Below are 23,567 nucleotides of genomic sequence, written 5' to 3'. Positions count from 1 at the left end.
GCTGAAAGCGGTACCATTTTTTTGTATGGAAATATGTAGTTTATTGTAGGCTGTAATTTTTAGGAATAACTCACTGAAATATGTACGAACAAGAGTCTAGTAAACATTCCGGATATGAAACATGAAATCATAAATTATAATTTAATAAATAATCATAAAACCTATAATAAATTTAATTCAATATAATCAAACCAAAAACGCTGGGGACGCTGCAGGTGACACATCGCGGGAGCGAAGGACAAGGTAAGTGCTGCAGGAACCCCCTGAGCAACGCCGCATGGTAAGCCCGAGTGTAGCTCGGGGTTACCGCTCTTGGTACTCAAATTTTACCCCGAGCTACACTCGGGAATACCGCCAGGGAGGTTAAAGGCTTTTTTTTCTAATCTCCACCTCAATGCCACCACATGAACTTCCTGAAGTCAGTGTGAGGAATCATCAAGATGGGACTTCTGGTAGATCATTTCTTGGGGCAGCTCAGTGGCTAAATGGTTAGCACTTCCACCTGGCAGTACCAAGGGCGTTTGTTCGAATCCCAACCATGGCACCACCTGCCTGGAGTTTGCATGTTCTCCCTGTACCTGTATGAGTTTCCTCCCACACTCCAAAGACATGCTGGTAGGTTAATTGGCCCTAGTATGTGTATGTATGAATGCAAGTTAGGGACTTTAAAATTTAAGCCCCTTGAGGATTAGGGATAGATGGTGATGCCTCTAATTTCTGGTAATGCAACTTCTGGTATTTGGAACGCACGCCTGCTCCCGGAGTGGTGCATGGTAAAACTACTGGCTGTATAAGGGCAGATACATGGCACCACCTCTAAAATAAGGGCACATTTCATTGTGCACCGTTTAGAAGATACACCATCAGCACTTCCTCCCTCTGGTATTATATGAGAATGTGGCAGCATTGAGCTGGAGAAATCCTGTCAGAGCAGGTGAGAGCCAGGCTGAATCCAACATAGGAGATGCATTAAGTGCAGTACAAATTGAGTGCTTGTTTACAGCTTTTAATTAAAAATTCACATTCCATCTGGTGAGTGTTGTGTTTCCACTGGTCACTGGGTGAACACAGTTTAAGGTATGAAAAAGGATGATCTCTGCTGGTCTTTGGGAACTATAGTTGACATATTTATATGCACCATCAGGACCAAGTATAGGACCAAGTATAGGACCAAGTATAGGACCAAGTATAGGACCAAGTATAGGACCAAGTATAGGACCAAGTATAGGACCAAGTATAGGACCAAGTATAGGACCAAGTATAGGACCAAGTATAGGACCAAGTATAGGACCAAGTATAGGACCAAGTATAGGACCAAGTATAGGACCAAGTATCACTAGATTTTGTTTGCTATACACAGTGTTTTGTGCTAGTGGGGACAAACAGCATATTTATACAGGTTTCATGATTGTATTTTCGTTGTGGGAATCAAAATCTTGGGCACATACTGGAAACTATCAGCGCCTCCTTTTTTGTTACTTTATATTGATAGGCGTTTTCTGCACTTTTGGTGGCAGCTTACAATTTTATTTTGGTGAACATATTTAAAATTTTAAAAAAGTTTTAAGTTATTGGTTGTGGTGGAGGAGTCATCCCATCATGACTGAAGAAAAACCAGGAAAAGCTTCATGCTTTCCAGTAATGGGGTCTTGGGTTCAATTCACATTGCACTGGGCTCAGTTTGTAGTCCCCACTCCACAATTTGAAACCACACTTAGTTTGACAGCTTTAACCCAAGATTAAAAACACACAATGGCTTGACTATGGCAGGGATACAAACTGTAAGCTGCTTCAAGAGAATCGTATACTAACAAAAAATTGCTTGCGCATAGTGTACTTCCTGGCCATAAATGTCGCATTGGTCTGGTCAATGAACAGATTCTTAGTTCAACCAATATAGCAGTGCTGTTTGCAATTCTGATATTACACTTGAATTCTGCATTTGCACTTGCAGTCTAAATGTATTAATCACAATTCTGTTTCAAGCAGCATAGCCTGCAGTCTCCCATAGGCGTTTACAAACCACTTTGCTGTGAACACAACTCAGCCACCACTAGGGTGCTGCTTGAACACGAGATTTGCTCTGCCCTGAGCCAAGTGGGCAACTAGTCTTATTTCCAGTACAACAAAATCCAAACTGAACAGCTGGTGGCCACATTGCATGAAATGGCCAGTAAACACAGCAAGGAGTGGAACACAAAGAAAATGAAACTTACGGTCAAGTCCATTTATGTAACGCATCTTGATTTCACAGTGGCCCCAAACTGCGCTGACAACAGGATAGAGTTTCTTTCCCTTTAGTCCTCTAAAAGCAGTGCCCATGTACTGTCCATCAACAATGAAACTCAGCGTACCATCATCCATGTCTAGTACCACCAAGAAAGAATCTGGCACAATGAAGGTTTCATCAGGCTCCAGAAAAGCAGGGTATGTTCTACTTGGCTGATTTTTGCCATCATGGTACAGTTTGTTCCTCCCCAAGTCCCAGCCCCAAGACTTGCCATTGCTGCCTATTAGTGTGGTATATCCTACAGAATGTAGTGGTGCATCTGATGTTGCTACACCGACAACGGCATGAGTCCCCCGCTGTCTCATGACCCACGTTATCTCCCATACATGTAAGCCCCGCGTGTAACCAACTTTGCCACGAATGGCATCTGTACTTTGTGCCACCGGATGCCGGTGAAAAACAAGTTTGTCATCTTCTTTGACAAAAACATTGAGCGACCGATCGTTATTATTCCATGAGTGCTGAAGCTGTACTTCATAAGTTACTGATGGCATATCCAATAAGAGGTCCAAACGAGCAGGTTTACAGTAGTCCAGACCCTGGAGATCTTGCTTTAGCGGCCTGTATGTGGGGTCCCTCATATCCACTGTCTTTATGCCTCCTGTAACCTTCTGACCCATAATCCAATGCCGGTTTACTCTTATTGTCCCAAAGGCAAGGTCATCCAGATGTTCAGCTCCCTTGTGTTCGCTGCCCAGTAGAAAGTTCCCAGGAGGTTAATGGTTCAGGCCAGGCTTTCCTAGTACAGAAAAAAAAAAAAAAAGGTTAATGATTGAACAAGAGCATTCCACGTTTACAGTTTAAATAGACACTGGCTACACTGAGCCACAAGTGAAACCAGCGTTGGGACAGAACACTTTGTCCTCACGCAAAAGGATCCTGGGGAGAACAAACAAAAACAAACCAAAAAAAAAAAAAAAACAAACAAAACACCACACAATTTTATGGAAGGCAATCTCCTTACATAGGTAAACTGCCCAGCTACTTTTACACAGGAACCCCTACTGGACAGCAAAGCCAGGGTCTACCTTCTACTGCAGGAACATCATCATTCCAAATGGATAAAAGGAAAAGCAGCACACTGTCAGTACTATAGCAGAAACCAACTGGCTCCTAGCGTCAAAACTCCATTTCTTCGTTAATTGACTTTAGTACTTTTAAGTATATACAGGTACTGAATGTTTACGGAGGACAAACTTTGTTTTATCTATGTTTGAGGTAAACTTTAAAAGCACATACAATACAGCTTATGAAAAGTTATTTGCATTTGAAACGATATTTGAGTTTAAAGCAGTATTAAAAACACAAACCCACTGCAGCTTACAGATGCAATGGCTGCATTTCTCTCTCCCCCTCCCCCACTTGTTTTCACTTGGTGATCTGGCCAGTACCAGATTAATAAGCTGCAATATACATTTTTAGTTTTGGGTTTAACCACTTGCCTACCGGGCACTTTTATCCCCCCACTATGCCCAGGCCAATTTTTAGCTTTCAGCGCTGTCGCATTGTGAATGACAATTGCACAGCAAGCAACACTGTACCCATATGAAAAGTTTATTTTTTTTCACACAAATAGAGCTTTCCTTTGGTGGTATTCAATTGCCACTGGTTTTTTTTCCCGCATTATAAACAAACAAAATTGGAAAAAAAAAAAAAAAGTGTTTCCATTATAAAATTTTGCAAACGGGTACATTTTTCTACCTAACTGATGTGCGTTGAGGCGGCATGGATGGGCACTAAGGCAGCGGCACGGATTATGCTGCAATGATGGGCACAACTGCTGGGCAGCACTGATCAGGGCCAATCTGCTGTGACAGCTGCCAGTTATCGGCAGTACTTTCCTCATACTGTGACAGCGTGAGGAAAGTGCTGCCAATAACATGCAACTGTATTTACCTGGTGATCTTCTGTATCATGGAGATCGCCAGGTGTGCACCGTGGGGGGGCATGCGGGAGCAAGTCATATGATGATGACCTCCCAGAGCTGGACAACCACTCTGTAGCAGTCATTTGACTATAGCGCAGTAAGCATGTGGTTAATATCACTTTGGAAAAGTCAAGTTTGAGAACTATATTTGTGTTTTGAGCTTCTGTACTACTTTATACTTTTTTCAAACTGCTGAAAGCCAGAGAGACTGTTGCTATGATTATTGCACAAAACTGCACTTTGCATTATTTAAGTCACTTTCTCCACAGGCTGTATTAGGGAATCATGTTACTGACCACATCACTGACAGTCACCAAATCCCACTTTAGTTCCTTATTTGCGCAGCTGCTGCTGACTCAATAGCACAAAAATGAAGAATCATTAACTTTATATTTAACATTGTTTAGCAACACATACTATTTGACATACTCTAAGGCAACTTACCGGATCGAACTTAAAAAAAATAAATGTATAGATATATACAACGTGATCGTAAACCCCGGACCCTGCATTCACTATATCTGGTCTCCCACAGTACACAACAAGGAAGTGCTATTATTTTAGTAAATATAGAACTGCTAAATACCTTTTCTCATCACTAGTTAGAGCATTCTTGTGACTTTAGCTGAATATCGGTTAAAGCTTGTAGATTTCTTTCTGCTCTAGGATGCAAAATCCCTGAACCTCTGGACAGTGCTGACTGGCCTTGTGCTGATTACATGCACTCCCAAAAAAAAAAAAAACCTCTAGCAATACACACTAAACAGAGCATGTGGCTATGGGTTCAGTCTTTCAGTCTCTTATCAGGTGGACATATGAACAAGGAGGGGCAGAGAAAACAGGACCCCAGGGCCTTTTAACACAATGCGGAGGATTAACCCCTTAGGTTTCACAGTGAGTACAACAAGCATGCTTTACTGCATATACAGACTGATTTTACGGTTGTGGGTTTAGTAACACTTTGGAAGGTATGAAAATATGTAAGACAATTTATGTTCACTTTGGAAAATAGAGGGTAAGGGTTAGATCCTCTGACAAGTTTGTTGTGTTCCTAAGATTGACCCCTCTGTTCTGGTGACCAAGGTCACAGGCCTTTAAAGAGTGTAAGCCTAAAACAAAACCCCACACCAAAACTGGTTGATAAAGCCAGAAATCCAGTGAGCTCCCAGCTTTTGGTAGTGGGCTGGCAAAACTGGACTTTGCCTTTCATCTAGGAAGAACTTTGGTAGGGCTGACAACACTGCTTGGCACACTTTCCTCTTATAGAGGTTATGAGAGGGACTCTTGAGGCCTGACAGCAATGCTTGGGATTAGAGTGCAGCATAACCAAGATTAATGGGTACATCTTTGTACCTGCGTCATTTTTAGAGAGACAAAACATGGACAAATGTGCATGTATTGCAACAGTGTACTAAATTTCAAAAACACCTCAACACTGGCTTAGTTACAGGACACAGGAAAGGCCAGTTGTGCTAGTGTGCCTGTCCAATATTAAATTGGTAAACTCTGCGCAGACAAAAATGGGATCTGTAGGCTGCTGCTAGTAACAGGGCAGGAAGATTATAAATCGATTCGGATGCTGCGCTACCAATCTGATAGCTATGGGAAATAGTATAAAAATGTTGTGAACACCTCAGAATTCGAAAGTACCAGTTAAAGTGAATTCAAACCAGTGTGCGGTCCAAATAAAACGTGACATGCTACAATACACCTCCCTCCCCAATGAAGATGCATGTATAGTACTCCATGATGTGACAAAACATTTTTTTTTTAGGTTTTTATATCATATGGTATTTCCCATAGCTTATAGGATTGGCAGCACAGCATCCCATTTTATTTGCACCTATCCAATACCTTTAAAATTTTAATTGATAACTCAGAAAAGTTGATTTTTCCTTCATGCATGCCAATACCAGGTCACTGAAAACTGAAGGCAACAGATGAGAAAAACAAGCAAAGGATTTTCAAAATGAAGTCAGCGACAAGCAATCCATAGCCATCTTCACGGATTTCCTTTAAAGCAGAACTCCAACCAAAAGGGCATCACCAACAATCCAGATTTTTCCTGCAGTACTTTTCTGCTGCCGTTTGCCCTTGGAATCTGTAAAAATTATGCTGGCCTTCAGACTGTCACTAGCTTTGCAAGTAAAAGCACAAAAACTAACAGTAGGCTTACTGGTAACCATTTCCAGGACAGCCCACGAGATGTGGCACTCCTCCCCACGGGAGAGAAACAGGTTGCTCAAAAAAAAAAAAAAAAAAAAAAAAAAAAAAAGGTGGTACTCCAGGCCCCAACCTCTAATCTACAAGAACCAAAGGGCAGACCTGGAAAACAGAACACAAAATACTACGCAAAGGGTGGGAATCTGGCTGTCCTGGAAATAGAGTTACCAGTAAGCCTATTTTCCCCAAGTTGCCTTCCAGGACAGCGCACAAGACGGTAAGCAAGAACTTACCAGCCTAGAATGGGACCACAGCCTGGGAGGACTTTACGCCTAAAAGCTTGCTTGTTACTATTCAAAAAGATCCAAACTATAGTTCCTAATAAATGTAAAAAAAAAAGTCAACCAAGTGGCTGCCCAATATATCTGTTCTGGGGAAGAGTCAGCACTCTGCCCAAGACATAGATAAGGCCGTATTGGAATGCACATTTACAAAGAGCACATACATATCTTTAGTATGGTAGCACAATAGCCTGCTTGATTAACAACTTGCCTACCGGGCACTTTTACCCCCTTTCTGCCTAGGCCAATTTTCAGCTTTCAGCACTGTCACATTTTGAATGACAATTGCACGGTCATGCAACAACTGCATCCAAACAATTTTTATCATTGTTTTGAGACAAATATAGCTTTCTTTTGGTGGTATTTATTCACCAGTGGGTTTTTTATATTTTTTGCTAAACTAAAAGCCTGAAACATTTGTAAAAAAAGTTTTTCGTTTCGGTTATAAAATTTTGTAAAGTAATTTTTCTCCTTCACCGATGTGTGCTAATGAGGCTGCACTGGACACTGAGGCATCAGTGCCCTGATGATCAGTGTATATGCCCCCTCTGAGGAATGCCACTTATCGGCTCTCCTCATGCTGTCAGCGTGAGAAGAGGATTGCCGATAACCGGCATTTCCTGTTTAACAAGTGATTGGACACCGCTGATCACGACAGCCTGTGTCATCAGCTCTTTACTGTGTTCAGCGATCTGAACTTGGTAATCAAATATTGAGTGATAAACCAGTAAATATCTATAAAACTGGTTTTAGTATGCAGTCCCAGTATGTGAAAATAAAGTGGAAACGTGCTAGATTGATTGTGAACTCAGTATTAAAGCGACAAGTGCTTCACAGTGCTCAAACTGGTGCCCCACATGGATTTGCACTCACCGTCATCCCACCTATCTCTATACCATCTTCAAGCTGACATCTAGTCCATTTAAACCTTTTGGATAAGGCATCCATTAAGCTGGTAACACTTGCAAGATTAGTGACAGGTCCCAACAGGGACAAGACTAATGGCACAAGTCTCAAGGACACGGCCTTAAAGAACTGGGCCACCATCACATCTTCAAGGAAGGAAACTTAGAAAGGCTCCCAAGGCTGGTGCCTGCATTTTCAAGGTGAATGCATGGAGATAAACCTTGAGCCTTTACAACTACTTTAAAATAGATAGCTCTAGTAACCAGATTTCTACAGTTAACCAATGTATTTTTGACAATCTAAAAAAAAAACCTTGTTTCAACAGCTGCTCTTCAGGTACCATGCTGCCAGGTTGAACATGTCCAAGCCTGGACAAACACCCTAGGTTAAAAGATCTTCCCTCTTTGGGTAAAAAAAAAAAAAAAAAAAAAGGGACTGCAGAAGGGCAAACCAAGGGCGCTTTGGCCAATACAGAGCTCGGTATAAGATGCAACTTCTCTTGCTGGAACGCTTCATTTGCAAGATCTATGACTACTGCTGCATCCCCTGGATTCATAAAAAAAAAAAAAAAAAAAAAAAAATGCAACACCCTTGCATTCACCTGTGAGGCAAATAGGTCCATCTCCAGCTAGCCCCAAATATCTGAGCCCAGAGAAAACCTTTGGTGAGGGCCCATTCCTCCTGGCAAATTGCTTAATCCAGAAAATCTGCTAACTCATTCTGAGAGCCTTTTAAAATGTATGGCTGAGATTGATGCTAGATTTGTTTCTAGCCAACTCCGTATCTTCTCCGCAATAGCCTGCAAGCGGAGACTTTGTGCCTCAGTTTATTGATGTAAGCCACCATGTTGCTGTTGTCTTGTGAGAATGTGCAAATGATGACCCTTCAGAAGAATTAGAACATTTTTCAACGCCCTTTCCACAGCCAAGAGCTCCCTTTGGTTTGAGGAAAATCTGACCTTGGTCAAAGACCACTGGCCCTGTGCTATTTTGTCTTGTAAGTGTGCTCCCCAGCCCTGGTGTCCATAGTCATCCTTAGGGAAGTGGACCAGATCCATTCTACACCCCTGGAGAGATGAGTCTCCATGCTCCACCACAAAAGGGACCAATAGACCTCCCGAGGGAGGAGGACCCCAATTTTACAGTGTGTCCCTCATATTGTTCCAGGCACTGAGGTGAAAAAGTTGCAAAGGACTCTGATGAAACCAGGCCCAAGGAACCGCTGAGATGCTGTCATGAGACCTACTACTGCTGAAATTTCCCTCATGGAAACTAGGAGATTGGTTTGAAAACCACCTGGATACCTGGTGCATGACTGCCCTGCTTGTCTGTGGGAAGAAATCTCTTCTGTACAGTCAAAATCAGTTGACCGCCCAGGCCAAAGACTGCAAATGGTTGAGTGATTGAGATCCTTCTGCAACTTCTGTTAGGAAGGAGCCACCAACAGGAGATCGTAGAAATAAGACTATTAGAGCACCTTTCAGTCTCAAAGGGTGCCAAAGCTTCCCCCAAAACCTTGGAGAAAATCCTCAGAGCCAAGGACAGGACAAAAGTGAGCACCCTGCATTGCAGGTGCTGCAGGGTCTCTCCCATTGTGATGGCCATCCTCAAATACTTCTGATAAGAGGAATGAATGGGGATGTGAAGGCAAGCAGACTTTAAATACAAGGTTACCATAAAGCAGCCCTGGCTCAGGATGTACCTCAGTGAGAAAAGACTCCATCCCAAAAGGGTTTGTATTTTCGTGACCTGTTGAGAAACCATGAATTCAGAATCAGATGGAATTTGCCTGAGTGCTTTTGCCACAAAAATCCCTTCCTTCTACAGGAACTGGAATCAAAACTTTGATTCACCATTCCCCTACTTGCAGGCACAATTCTTTGACTTTTTCCCCCTTAAGATTTTTGGTCACAAAGCTTCCCCAGGATCGGGAAAAAGCAGAACTCCAGTCTGTAGCCCTGACTTATTAAGTTAAGAATGAAAGGACTGGAAGAGACAGTCTTTCAGGCTGGGAGAAAGGCCCCCCGATCTTCCTCCCACTGGAAGGAAATTCATTGGTTTTGGCAGAGGACTGAACAATCCTCTTGCCGTTATTCCCTGACCAATGTTTCTTTGGCCTAGCATCCTTACTCTGGTTAGGTTGGGATCTTTGGCCATGAACAAAATCTGAAACCTGGTATCTTCCGGGAATGCTTTTTTCTTGTCAGCTGTGCATTCTAGAGCTTCCTACAACCCAGGCCAAGCAGATATTCCCGAGAAAAGCAGAGTTTTAACCCACAGTGATATTTAGCTGAATTTACCAGGGCCGAAGATCTAGTAGTCATCTTTACAGCCTCTGCCAAAAAAACTACTGCTTTGAAAAGCATAGGAAGAGATTGTAAAGTCTAAATTTCTAGGCATGCAGGTTGAAATGGACGGTTTAAGACTAGTGATTGTAGAATCCCAAGCCCTTTTGAGAAAAACCACCTACTCCCCCCCCCCCCCATAGTATCCAACCCCTTGGCGCTGGCATCTCCCAGCCCTTTAAGGGGTTTGTGATGCTGAAAGGCAGGGTGGTGTTTACGGTCGTGTGACTGCCTTGGCAGTCACATGATCAGAAAGCTTCTGACAGCAAGTAGCAATTGGGACCTATGAGGCTCTGGTAATGTGCCAGGAACACGCTCTCGCCACATCTTGTTTATATTGAGAATGCAAATATGCGGCCCCTTGGCGCCAAGGCCCAGCCACTGAGAGGCTGTATATTTGTGTATGCCTGGTGCCAAGGAGTTAAGGACCCCCCCATGTCCTCAAACACCAGGTCGGATCCCTTAGAAACTTTTGAAAGGCGCGTGTTTGGAACCTAGTTTTATGGATGCTTAACCCCCCTCATCAAAAGGAAATCTCCTCTTGAGACTATTCGAAAAGAAATGCTTATGCCCCAGATCTTTCCATTCAAATTCAAAAGCCTCCATCAGATTTATGTACAGGAAAAACCGTGTTTCCTGCTCTGTAGGCCCTCATACATTACGTCATGCCTAGAGACCTGGACATTTTCTTCTATTTTTTTTTTTTTTTTTTTTTAACTGCTCGGAGGAAATAGGCAAGCAAATCGGATACAGGGAAGTTGCACTGGTTCAACCCTCGCCAGGCTATGTTGAAGCAGGACAGACAGCAAACCCCACCCAAGGCAAAAGAGGGGATAGCTGCAAGGCCACAAGACAAGGTCCCCCTGAAGAGTCCCTCCAAAAGAGCTTCCAGATAGCCCTATAAAGAACCTCCACATGGTTCCAGGAAACAGGTTACCCCCATCCACAGGAAACCCTAAATACTGAGGCTGGGGCCCGGAGGACTGCCTTTTGTTCTGTTGCGTAATGCGTTTCCTGTCCGGTGGGGAGGAGTGCTGTCTCATAGGCCCTCCTTTAAGTGAATTGATCCTTTAAACTTTATCCTTTCCCAATTTTCATTAACTATTGCACTTGTGCAGGTAAAAATGTGCATTTTTTGTGCAGACACTGTACAGACGTCTGGCCATACCCTTGCACAGGGGGACAGTTACTGAAGAGCAGAAAATCAATGAACTACAAGTGCGCTCAGCAGCACCCTCACTAACGGCAAACGGATTCCAGAAGTAATACTGCAAGAATCTGCCCCTACGCAAGATGGCTACAGCTAGAAATTAGAGGAAGTTTTCAAAGATTTTTCAATAAAAAGCATGGAGGCATGTATAGATGGGCGATTTTTAATATGAGGAGTTTGTGGACAGCTCTAATATGTAATAAATCACTTTTAGCCCACTTCCGATTCCTGAATTCACCCCAGCTTGTAAAAAAAAAAAAAAAAAAAAAAAAAACAAACACAGTACAGTGAGGAGATCCAATTGTGTCACGCTATAGCAATAAATTATCAAGTTTTGTATTGCTTCCCATCTGAAATCCCTGGCTTCTTGCCAGACCATCTGCTTTCCTATTAAAAGCTGACCACACTAGGCATGAGATCAAAGCATGGTCCGTTCTCTACCTGTGCTTGAGAACTCAGCCTGCTCTCCTCCAAGGAGACTTCTACAACCCCCCCGCCCCCGTGCACAGCCTATCATTGAGAAGCCCAGTGTACTGCTGTTTTTCCTCTCCTCCATGCAGCTGAGCAGTCCTTTATACCTATACAGAGAAATTTTTTAACTTTCATTTCCTAAACTGAATGGGTTGTTTTACAAGGGGAAGGTTAACAGTCACTTTTATTTAGCCATCCTTTAATTCTATGGATATATGTGCAGGCAAGATCTGAATTCTGGCAAAATGCACAGCATATGTAATTTAAGGGCCAGTTCACAGCTGAACTGAACAGAACGCACTGCATTCCTGTGCAATTCAAACGGCGTGCACAATGCAGCACATTTGGGATCTGCAGCAGGTATGGGCATGGTGTGAACTGACCCCTAAAGCACAGAAGTGTGCTTGTTCTTGTGTCAGGATGAGCGCTGAACAGATTGTGTCCTAGATGTTGGGCAGGACATGGGGTTGCTGAGTTTTTGGACAGGGTCTGGGTATGCTGCAATAGATCCACAGGTATGGCATTTAAACTAAGGTACAGCTTTAGAAGCTGAATAATGTAACCTACTTAAACCTTAAAGGGTTAAGTCACCTTTAACCCTTTTGCAGCCAGGTCTGTACATCGTAGGGACCGGACATCAGGGGGGGTTTACACATAATCCGGTGGCTGCAGCCATGGGGAATTGTGTCTAAAACTGACAGGCAGACTCTTGCCCGTCAGGTGGAAGCAGTTCCTCAGCCCTCGGTAAAATGTGCGTGTTCCTGCCATGTACTCTGGGGCTCCACTTGTCCATCTCCAGGCTGACATGGCAGGTGGAGGGGAGAGAAGATCAGACATTTTATTCTCTAGGGTGTGCTTTCAGAAAATATAAAATGTTTGGGTGTTTTGTGCAATCTCCAGGTCTAAAGTGATTTTTTAAACGTGTGCAAAAAAGTAAATAAAAAGTTGACTCTGGCAGTGAAAGGGGAAGCTTAAGCAGATAAAATCGTGCCAGTAGATAAACAAAACCTCATTTTTGAATATGGAATAATGCACTTGTCAGTGGTAAGCCTGGTACAGTTTTCTTTCGTTCAACTCAGCGGGGCTCAGTGTATCCAGCTGTAGGTATTTATGTACCTTTGGAAGCCCACTTTGACCATCCCAAAGATGGCATTCCCCTGCCCAGTCTTGTTGCCAAGACGCTCCCAGTTACTTTACATACAATATTTTGGCTCACACTGCATGCAAAGTCTGCCAATACATGGACCAATTATGTTCTAATCCAGCAGCATCACCGAGTTTTATAGTCAAAGACTAATCACTATTTAATCACAAAAACTAAAAAGGTAACCTGGTGTATATAAACATTTGTAAAAGGATTTGAAGATTAAAGCATTGTGCAAACAGTATTTTGAAAAATAAAAGCTGCCATTATCTACATTATGTGTAATTTTGACTTTTGACCCCTAAAGCAAATAAAACTAGTGTTATCACCAACATTCAAGATTAATGTAGTGCAGGTAAAAAAATTACAGTAAATATATCCAACACAAATTGTGGTGTTCAGCCAAGTGTCCCATGTCTTCAAAGTCGAGCACTGACTGACCCTGCAGAGGGGAGCATCCAGTTTTGGATACTTATTCCATACTGCCTGAGGATGTTCAAATGGAAATCTCCTTTTGTGACTGGCTGCAAAGAATGGATTTTACTCAGGGTCCGTCCACTCAAGTACCACATCATGCATCACCTGGGGGGACTGGAAACCCCTTAGACATTTTTTCTGTAGAACCTGATACATGTCATGTTTTGAGGGTTGACCTTTTTCCTCTTCAAATTTCTAATGTCTCGTAAATGGCCCCCATGTGAGAACCATCACATTCAGAGATAATTCAAACTTGGGGTCTCTTCCTGCTCAGTCTGAAGTAGATGCATCGGCGTCACTAGTTGCAAGGCTCTCTGCCCTGTCTACTAAGGCATCCTGAGACCCTGAAACTGCCAATCTTGGTGAAGCTATGGGTGAAGGCCGACTGGAGCAGTGGTCATTTTGAGGTCTGGTCAGTTTCTTAAACTTCTTAATAGGTAGAGGACATTTTACTGATAAAGGCAGGCATCCTTTACGCAAACTTTTGAATCAGTAAACAGGCAACACATTTACAAGGCGGCTGTGTACTCCGAAGGCAGCTTCGCTTCACACTTGGCACAGCGCTTTTCGGAAAGAGGTCTTTAAGCGGCTTAGCCTGTCAAAGAAACAGGAGCCCTGGTGGTAAATGTACACCTTCACCATGTAGCACTCACCCCGAGAACAAACACTGCACTCCTGCTGTGCCCCAGACCACTAGGCAACACCACCACCCAGATGCTCTGTTCCAAGATTGACACCGTGGACACCCCAGGTGGCTACTTGCCCTGTTGGGACTTTCTTCCTCCAGAGCAACTCAAACTAGTCCCCCTGCATCCTTGGGCTGTGTGGAGCTCATCCTAGCACCTGTAGCAGCATCAACATGTAACAGCCGGCCCTGCCTTCCTCCCTAGGCCTTTAAGGTGTTGGGACATTATCTCACTCTGGAAGTGATGTGCCAGCGCCTCTGGGACAAGCAGCACCCGGCCACAGAGGAACACACCCCACCTGCCAGAGCCACCATGGAGATGTACCCATTGTCGCCTAACCCCTGCCTGGGCTCAGAATAAGCAGGAGCGGATCACCTCCTGCCCACTTCCAAGGAGGGATCAAGGTGGCCTATCTGACCTCCACTGCCAAAAACCACCAGTAAGGCAATGCTGACCCTTTGGCCTGGCGTTTCTCACCCTCTTACACCTACCCCCCATAGGGAAACCCTTGAAAGATGGGAGTCCTGACAGTCCCTCAGGCAATCTGGGTGGCATGGAGAAAACCACAACTGGTCATGGGCCAGTTATTGAGACTGGGGCAGAGGTACACTTTCCAGCAGAAGGACCCTAAACATACAGCCAGAGCTACAATAGAAAGGTTTAGATCAAAGCATATTCATGTGTCGAAAGGCCCAGAAAAAGGTCTTGCCAGAGACTCTCCATCCAATCTGACAGAGGTTGAGTTATTTTGCAAAGAAGAATGGGCAAAAATTTCTTTATGTGCAAAGCTGGTAAAGACATTCCCAAAAAGACTTGCAGCGGTAATTTCAACAAAAGGTGCTTCTACAAAGGGGGGCTGAATAGAAATACGCCACACATCAGATATTTGTAAAAACAATTTGAAAACCATTTATCAACTCCCTTCCACTTCACAATTGTGTCACTGTGTTGGTCTATCACATACAATCCCAATAAAATACATTTACGTATTTGGTTGCAACATGACAATGTGGAAAATTTCAAGGGGTATGAATACGTTTAAGGCACTATAGCATTCTTTAAAACCAGCCATAGATTGATCAAATCTTGGCCTGTTCAGAAGGGATCTGCCGAGATTCAATCCATCTATGGGCAGGCCGATTGTATCGACCTGGATACAACCAGCATGTCGGATTTTCAATTACTGCCTGTGCCTAATGCAGCTAATCACCACATTTTCTTGTCCAGGAATGGTCCCCCATGCCTTCACTCATGGTGGAAGATGAGAAAATAGATTCATCCACAGGATCAGAAAATCTTACAAACATGTCCATACGAGGAACAATCAATTATCTGATCATTAGTGCTTTCAACAGCTGATTTGACTGTTTGGATGACAAACTGAAGGTTCAAGCTAGAAAATCTTTATCATATGTGAACACAATGTTTGATTTCCCTCAATGTGTACAGTAAACCTACAGAAATATTTGAACAGAAAAAAATCCACATGCATGATCAGAAGCAAAGAATGACCCTACACTTCCACTATGCCAGTACGTAGCTACATTTGCCAGTCAAGAATATTCATACAAGTTAATACCATTGTCCATTACATCACGACACGCACCTTAATTTGCCAGATTCTCAGTGTGTACTAGGCATAAAGGCTTGCCTTAAACTCAATCCCAGCCAAAACGTTAATTTTGGACAGTGCGAATAGCAAAGAGCTTCATGGAAGGTTTATTTACATGTTCCCCATGAGGACTGCGAGGACAGGAAGCCATAGGAAATCTACTCAGCCGAGCAGAGTGCAACACGTCAATTTTACTGTAAAATGGGGAAGGCTTAAAGCAGGTTACTCCTGTCCTGGTAACAACTGCTCATTTGTCCTGCCGTCACAAGGACAGAATTACAAGGTCCAGGAAAGACCAAGCATTATTCCTCCCAAGTCTACCCAAAACTTGGCACATTTGCCTGGAGATGCAAAACACAGTTGCTGGTTGCTATTCTACATTATGTATCTATAGCCAAAACTTCTATAGTTTGACAGTAAGGGAGGGGGGATTAGAATTTGTATTAAGTAAATAGGTACAATGTTGCAACTCCTTTCAGCATTTAATTGCTGTCAGTTTCCTTGTTGCAGATTTTCCCATCTTCACTTCCTGGATAATAAATTTGTCCCCAGAACAGAAAGCGAAAGGAATCTAACAGAGCCCCAGATAGCTGTAACAGGATAGGGGTTCTAACTTTTTTCCCCCATTTTATTCAAAATAAAGGTTTGCCAATAGAAACACCAAAAGCAAAACCGTGAAAAGCCTGCCCAACCTAGAAAAAAACTCTATGGCGATGGTCACCTCACATGTAATGCAGCTGAAGATAAATTTGACCCTTTCTGCAACAATTGGGCACCAGAGTCATATGACCGAAGCTGCCTAGGCTGGATGGAGGACAGAAATGTCATACTTAGCAAAAGTACTCTGTGCTATTTTCAGAAATGGGGTAGGTCGGTAATGCTTATTCCTTACCAGGAAAGCCGATTCTAGACAAAGTGCCCAGGACATATGATCTTGTCCCAGTCTGGCTGGTTACAAATGAACCAACATTCTTATGTCTGTATGCACACTGCAACCTCTCCTGACCCCTCTGGTCATCCATTCTCAGGAGGGAAAAAAAAAAAAAATCAGATGGTTGGATATTCCTCCTCCTCCGTTACCACTACCCTCCAATGCTTTTAGAATGCAGGATTTGTTTTGTTTAGCTAGAGAACACTAGATTTGATCCGTAGTGGTAAACCCGTCACAATGCAAAGGGATTTTTTTTAGTTTGCATAAAGAGAAGTAATCTCATCTACTAAATACAATAGCCTGGATTTCTTTGAGCAGATTATTATTATTATACAGTATTTATAAAGCGCCAATAGTTCGCTCAGCGCTGTACATTACAAAGGGGGACAGAACATGTGACAGAACAATAACAATACAATGCAAAACATGAGGGGATCGAGGGCCCTGCTCTTTCGAGCTTACAATCTAGGAGGGAGGGGATGGTGGCACAGGAGGAGATAGCTGTGGGGGATGGAGTGGTAGGAAGAGTGGAGGAGGTCGGCAAGTTAGCAGGGGGTGGGGTAGGCTTCCCTGAAGAGATGGGTTTTCAGGGTGCGCCTAAAGGAGAGGAGAGTAGGTGATAATCTGATGGGTTGGGGCAGGGAGTTCCAGAGGATGGGTGACACCCTGGAGAAGTCCTGGAGGCGAGCATGGGAGGAGGAGACCAGGGAACTAGAGAGAAGGTCTTGTGAGGAGCAGAGTGTGCGTGCTGGGCGGTACTTGGATATTAGGTCAGTGATGTAGTTCGGGGCAGTATGGTGGACAGCTTTGTACGCATCAATCAAGATGCAATCAAGGAAGGGTTAGCATCAGGGGTGGACAGACAACTCATGGGGCCCCCGAGCAATAGGGGATCATGGGGCCCCCGAGCAATAGGGGATCATGGGGCCCCTGTGTCCTTGCCCACACTCAAAAAAGCCTATGAAAAAAGTACCAGGGGCACCTCATGGAGCCCCCTACTGACCCGGGGCAGTGCCAGAGTTTCCAAATGGTCAGTCCGCCCCTGGTTAGCATAGTAAATTTTATCAACACTACATGCATATCTAAGACTACTTAACGAGTTCACTTTTTATATAAAAGTATCTTTTCACAGGTAAAATAAATGTGTATTTTACTCACAATGAGCAGATCACGGATGCAATGCCAGAATCCGGCAGACATTCAGTACAGCTGTCTACCTGTAGGTCATATGGAAAGGCAGCTACTGAACTGTAGGAAAACTCAATGAATTACGAGAGCACTTACCAGTTCCCTCGCCGCAGTTCATTGAGAATTATATGCCAGTGGCCGTTTGTAGTTTTAGTTATGTCATTTACAGATCTACCTTCAGCTTGTTCAACTAAGCTTTGACAATAAAACCTGGAAGCAGACTGGTTTCTTTGCAGAGCTCCACCAGATTTTGCGCTCTCCAGTTTTAGTAAAATCAACCCTAACTCTCGGTTCACATATATGCGGCTGTGCAGGCCACATTTTGCATTGGCACGAGAGCCCATTCATTTGAATGGTCTCCCGTGCCACGCAGGGAAGAAGCCCCTGCACGGGAACCTCGGTTCCCAGAACGGCTGCGTTTTCCAGTGCGGGCGGTGTGCCATTTTTTGTAACATCGAGCTAGCTCTCACTTTCTACTGCTGCCTGATACTATTGTAGACGTTCCCACCATTGTACCTAGATTGGAGAAAAAGTGCGTTAAACCCCCCCCCCCCCCCCCCAAGAGCCTGCAAAGCATTGCAGCCTTGCTCAGTGCTACATAGCAACATATTACACCCCAAACACAGGTGTAACATGTTACTAAAAGGTGAACTTCTTTAAAAGTAGAACTAAGGGCAAATCTTTGATAGAAAGTGTTATAACCCATGCCAGATTTTTCTTACCCGTGTGCCATTGCGGATATTTCCCTTCACTTTCTATCCCACAGCCAAACAGGAAGAGAGGAAATTCAAATTAAGGGAATTCCTTGGGGACTCCCTGGTCACCTGAACTAGTTTCCCATTGGAACATTTCCCCTCTATTAAACTGTTCTGGGGTAACCCAAAAAGTGGGATTCTTTTACTTTCAATGATAATGGTAAACAGGACAAAGAGGGTGAATCTCCCTAATGGGGACACAGACAGCAATACAAACTAACTGGTGTTCTAATCCCTCCTCACTCTAGCCAAAACTTTAAAGAGTTTTGCCTTTAGTTACACTTTAAGCCAATTAAAACTCTACGGGGTGTATATATAAAACATTTGCAGTGCCATTTATTAGTACTGAGATATTGTATGTAGGGGGCCAGTCAGGAGCATATTACATGTGATGTTATTCTTTAATGGAGCCACATACCAGTAGAAATGCAAGTAGTGTTTAGTCCATTCCTACCATCCAAAACAATTTCTCTTGCTGGACCAAGTAAGATGACCTATAACCAGTCAGATTGCCATAATACATATCCTGCATTGTGTACTTCTACACCAGCATTTACATCACATTGAAAGTTACCTGACCACTTCAGATTCCTTCTACCCATTGCATTGTCCACATAACACTTCCTGGAATAAAACCAGTACTAAACTCTTGAAAAAAACCATACAAGAATTAAGTGCAGAAACATTTGGCAGGTGTAAAAAGAACAGGTCATGTTAGGCAGATTACGTTTCTTACCCACTAAACATTAAGTATGTTGATATCTTTTTTGGGGTCTAAATGGGAAAAAAAAAAAAAAAAAAAAAAACAGACCACAAATCGGTATTGCAGATCAGTATTTGACGTGCAGACATGTGCAAACAAAATGTTAAAGCAGAGCTCCAGTCTCCTGTTGGAAAAAAAAAAAAAAAAAAACGCAGCTACAAAAATTGTAGCTTTTGACATAAAAAAAGCCACTAGCTTGTCCCTTGATCCAGCGATGTGCTCACCGCAGCAGGGTTCTACAGCTGTCCAGTGTGCCTTTATAAAATGCACCAAAAATTTGCAAATAGAAAGTCTGAGAAACCACAGGTTAATAGCACAAAAACTGGGTACACCTGCATTGTGGTCAAACCACAGCACAGTAGAGTGAAACCAGCCTTGCAAATTTCTCTTACACTGTCATACTACACACACCTTACCTAGGAAGGAAAAACAAAAAAACTTTCATACAAACCTATACCAATAGCATCCGATGAAAGTTCTCAATCAGGCAGTCACCCAGCCCCTTCTACTGCCAGATCATAGAGAATATAATCAGCATATCCATTGTCCCCCTGAACCAGGACACCCATCTGGCACCTTTATCTGAAGGGCTTCCATACTCTACCTCCAGGCTCTGCAGAATTCCAGACACCAATACTAACCTCCTCACCATGAGGCTCCAATACAATATGTGAAGCCAGGCTCTGTAGAATGATAGGACACTCAAAGGTTTCTGCACTACATGTAGGGAGAACAGCAATAGGACACAAGCCAGGCCCCTGCTCTCTCCCTTTATGTATGAAGGCAGAGCTCTGGTACTGGGATTGCCACTCAAACTACAAAACTGGAATATCCCTCAAAGCTCACTCGTAGTGGAAAAGCTGCTTTGAATTTTGTTGCATTCCTAAATGTGGAATTTTTAAAGGATTCCTTATAGCATTGCAAGCTCTGCAATGACCTGCCTATTGCTCTTCAGGGCTCAGCAGCTGTGCGTAATGCTGTGTATACAACATGCCCACTGGTATGTTTTGTGAAGGGGTGGTTCATTGTTACAACACACATTGTCTAACTTTTTGAAATGGCAAAAACATGACATTCCTCCAACCCCGATGCACTTTGTTGCAATGCACAAGGACACAAACATGCTGCATTTATAGGCAGAGCACCCTTATAGCGTGAGCAGGGCCTGTAGAACACAAGCCTTTACTGTTGCCCCTACACTCAGCAATGCTGGTCAATGCAGATTAACACACCTGGTACAAACAATTCTCAACTGAACGAAACGCAGCATGTGAGGGAAACACAACCTAGCCAAGAACCACAACCCAACACCACCTACTAGGCTCTGGCTCTACCACAGGGTAGGTGGTCACAACCAGACCCTAATGTTAGGAAGGGGACCATCCAGTAACCCTCAAGCCAGCTGGAGGCTCTATTCCCCCATACCAGGAGCACTTGCCATTTCGTATGCCAGAAGAGCATCAGCACGCTCTGAACCTCACCCCCATGCCAGGAGGACACCATTCAGGCACCTTCTGGAATAAAGCAAGAGCCTCTGCTCTCCTGAGCTCAGACAGTGAGCAGTAGCCCAGCACTTAAGACACATGGAATACAACAGAAAGGCCAGAATGTGCCCAAGCTCCTCCATCACTACTCTGACAGCCAATGAGAACATGTGTTAGCCCTCAGGTCACCAGTATCCATGTCCCCCACCACAAGAAAGCTGGGCTGATGACAAGCTCTTAAGGTGGGCACCAGACTCCACCTCTGTCCTTCCAACCTCAGAGGTAGTATGCTCACCTCTGTCCCTCCGGAGATTCAGGCTCCTTCTCTGAACCCACAACCTGAGAGCAGGGAAAGTAATGTACCACCATTTAGAGGGTCTCCGGATCCTTCTCTGGACCTCCAACCTGAGAGCCGGGAAAGTAATGTACCACCATTTAGAGGGTCTCTGGATTCTTCTCTGTACCCACAACCTGAGAGCAGGGAAAGTAATGTACCACCATTTAGAGGGTCTCTGGATCCTTCTCTGGACCCCCAACCTGAGAGCAGGGAAAGTAATGTACCACCATTTAGAGGGTCTCTGGATCCTTCTCTGGACCCCCAACCTGAGAGCAGGGAAAGTAATGTACCACCATTTAGAGGGTCTCTGGATTCTTCTCTGTACCCACAACCTGAGAGCAGGGAAAGTAATGTACCACCATTTAGAGGGTCTCTGGATCCTTCTCTGGACCCCCAACCTGAGAGCAGGGAAAGTAATGTACCACCATTTAGAGGGTCTCCGGATCCTTCTCTGTACCCCCAACCTGAGAGCAGGGAAAGTAATGTACTACCATTTAAAGGGTCTCTGGATTCTTCTCTGTACCCTCAACCTGAGAGCAGGGAAAGTAATGTACCACCATTTACAGGGTCTCTGGATTATTCTCTGTACCCCCAACTTGAGAGCAGGGAAAGTAATGTACTACCATTTACAGGGTCTCTGGATTCTCCTCTGTACCCCAACCTGAGAGCAGGGAAAGTAATGTACCTCCATTTAGAGGTTCTCTGGATTCTTCTCTGTACCTACAATCTGAAAGGCAGAAAGGTCATAGACAGCCATATGGAGAGTGGGCAGGATTATGCTCTGCAACCCAAACTCGAATGCAGTACAATTATGTGTGGGCCTCTAGGGCTCACCAGGCTCCTCCTCTATACCCCCCAGCCTAAGAGCTGCCATACACATGTACTGCCATACAGGTCTCTGGAAAGTCTCTGCAACCACAACCTGAGAGCAAGCAAGAACACTTATGAGCCCCTCAACTCACTGGTTCCATCTCTGTGCCCCCCGCAGTACCAGTCATACATGGTACCTTCAGGAGGAGATCACCCAGCACTATCTGTCACCAACAGCCAGCATGTCCATTTACAACCCTCAATGGGGTCACCAGGCTACATCACTGCACCCCTCACCCACCCAACAGTCAGGTCATGTATAGCACCTTTATCAGGTACCCTGTCCCCACTACACCCCAGTCTGGCCCCTCAGAACCTCATGCTTCCATCCCAGCCCCCCCACCCTACACAGTCAGATCATGTATAGCACCTTCATTGTGTCCCGTCTCCATTACACCCCAGTCTTGGGTCTGTAGGTCCATGTGTGGCCCCTCCAGATATTGTGATCCTCATCTGTAAACCCAACCTGAAAGCCAGGAAAACCCATGTTTTGCCATATAGGTCCTCAGGAATTCTCTGCACCCCCGACCTGATAGCCAGGAAACTCATGGAGTGCTGTAGATGTCCCCAGGAATTCTTCATACCTACAAACACGAGAACAAGCCAGGACGCATAAGGGCCCCTCTGCCCCCAGGTTCCATCTATATGCCCCCATCCCCCACCAACTGGAGAACCAGTGCAGTCACATATGACACCTTCACTCAGGAGGAGATCACCCAGCTCCATCTGTCCATGAGGACCAGTATGTCCATGTTCAGCCCTCAATGGGGTCACCAGGCTCCATCATCGCATGCATTTCCCCCCCCCCCAGTCAGGTCTCATACAGCACCTTCATCAGGTCACACATCTCCACTAGGATGTCCATGGATGGGCCCTCAGGTCGTCTCCTATCTCCATCTTAGACCATCCCAACATGAAAGCCAGTCAGGTCTGCCTCCCCCCCTCCATGACTGCGCCCCCCCAGGAGGTCTCTATGTTCGCTTCCTCCCCCAGGAGGTCTCCATATCTGCCCCCCGGAGGTCTCCCTGTTCCACCCCAGAGCGGTGATGTGGGGCCCCCCAGGAGGTATCTCCGCCGTGAGTATTCCCCATACACAGCGCCCTCCTCTCCATGGACGGCGGCGATTACCGAGAACACACACAGCCGTCCCCGTCCAGCTCTCTCCTCACCCCCTTGAACAGCGGCTACTCACCGGGGCCTCCCCGTGTCTGCGCGGACAGTAGCGGCCGCCCTGAGCGGCTACACCGGCGGCCCTGGCTCTGATGGACACCGTTGCAGGGCTGAGTCCAGCCAGCTCCCCGCCCTCCTCCCAGGTCAGTCCGCCCGTCTCCCCTCACTGGCAGCGATCACTCACCCCGAGGCGCCGACCAAGGAGGCGGAGTGCAGCTAGGACACGCTCGCGAGATCACCAGTCACCTCAGAGCCACGCCCTCCCACCAGAAGCTCCGCCTTCCAATTTGCCAGTCCAACGGAGGCCTACGCCAGCTTCCACTAATAACCGGCAGACAGCCCCGCCCATCCAGCTGTTCTCCCGCCCAAATGTTCTCACGCCCCGCCCAGCTACCGTAGAACACGTGTAGCACTGCTAAGCAGTTGTGTCATTAACCCGTGCCGCTCCCCATTGGTCTGTGGAGTGAGAGGGGACAGTCTGGGAGAATCACCGCACCA

General features: G+C 44.9%; 1 protein-coding gene across 2 annotated transcripts in view; it reads right to left on the bottom strand.

Annotated features, from left to right (window-relative positions):
* SPSB1 (splA/ryanodine receptor domain and SOCS box containing 1) overlaps positions 1–23,345 on the bottom strand; it is a 35,593-nt gene extending 12,248 nt beyond the window's left edge. Inside the window, exons 1-2 of one of the 2 annotated variants that reach the window (XM_089684332.1) lie at positions 23,254–23,345; positions 2,217–3,029 (exon numbers count right to left, since the gene is read on the bottom strand). In XM_089684332.1, coding sequence (XP_089540458.1) covers positions 2,217–2,910 — 694 coding nt within the window. In that variant the 5' untranslated portion in view covers positions 2,911–3,029; positions 23,254–23,345. The other variant, XM_089684331.1, reaches the window with a different exon arrangement.
* Between the last annotated feature and the right edge of the window lie 222 nt (positions 23,346–23,567).

Source organism: Staurois parvus, unplaced genomic scaffold (genome assembly GCF_062004578.1).
Source record: "Staurois parvus isolate SC_StPar_1 unplaced genomic scaffold, SC_StPar_1.0 ptg000346l, whole genome shotgun sequence".
Lineage (NCBI taxonomy): Eukaryota > Metazoa > Chordata > Amphibia > Anura > Ranidae > Staurois > Staurois parvus.
This window is presented reverse-complemented; position numbering and strand designations above follow the sequence as displayed.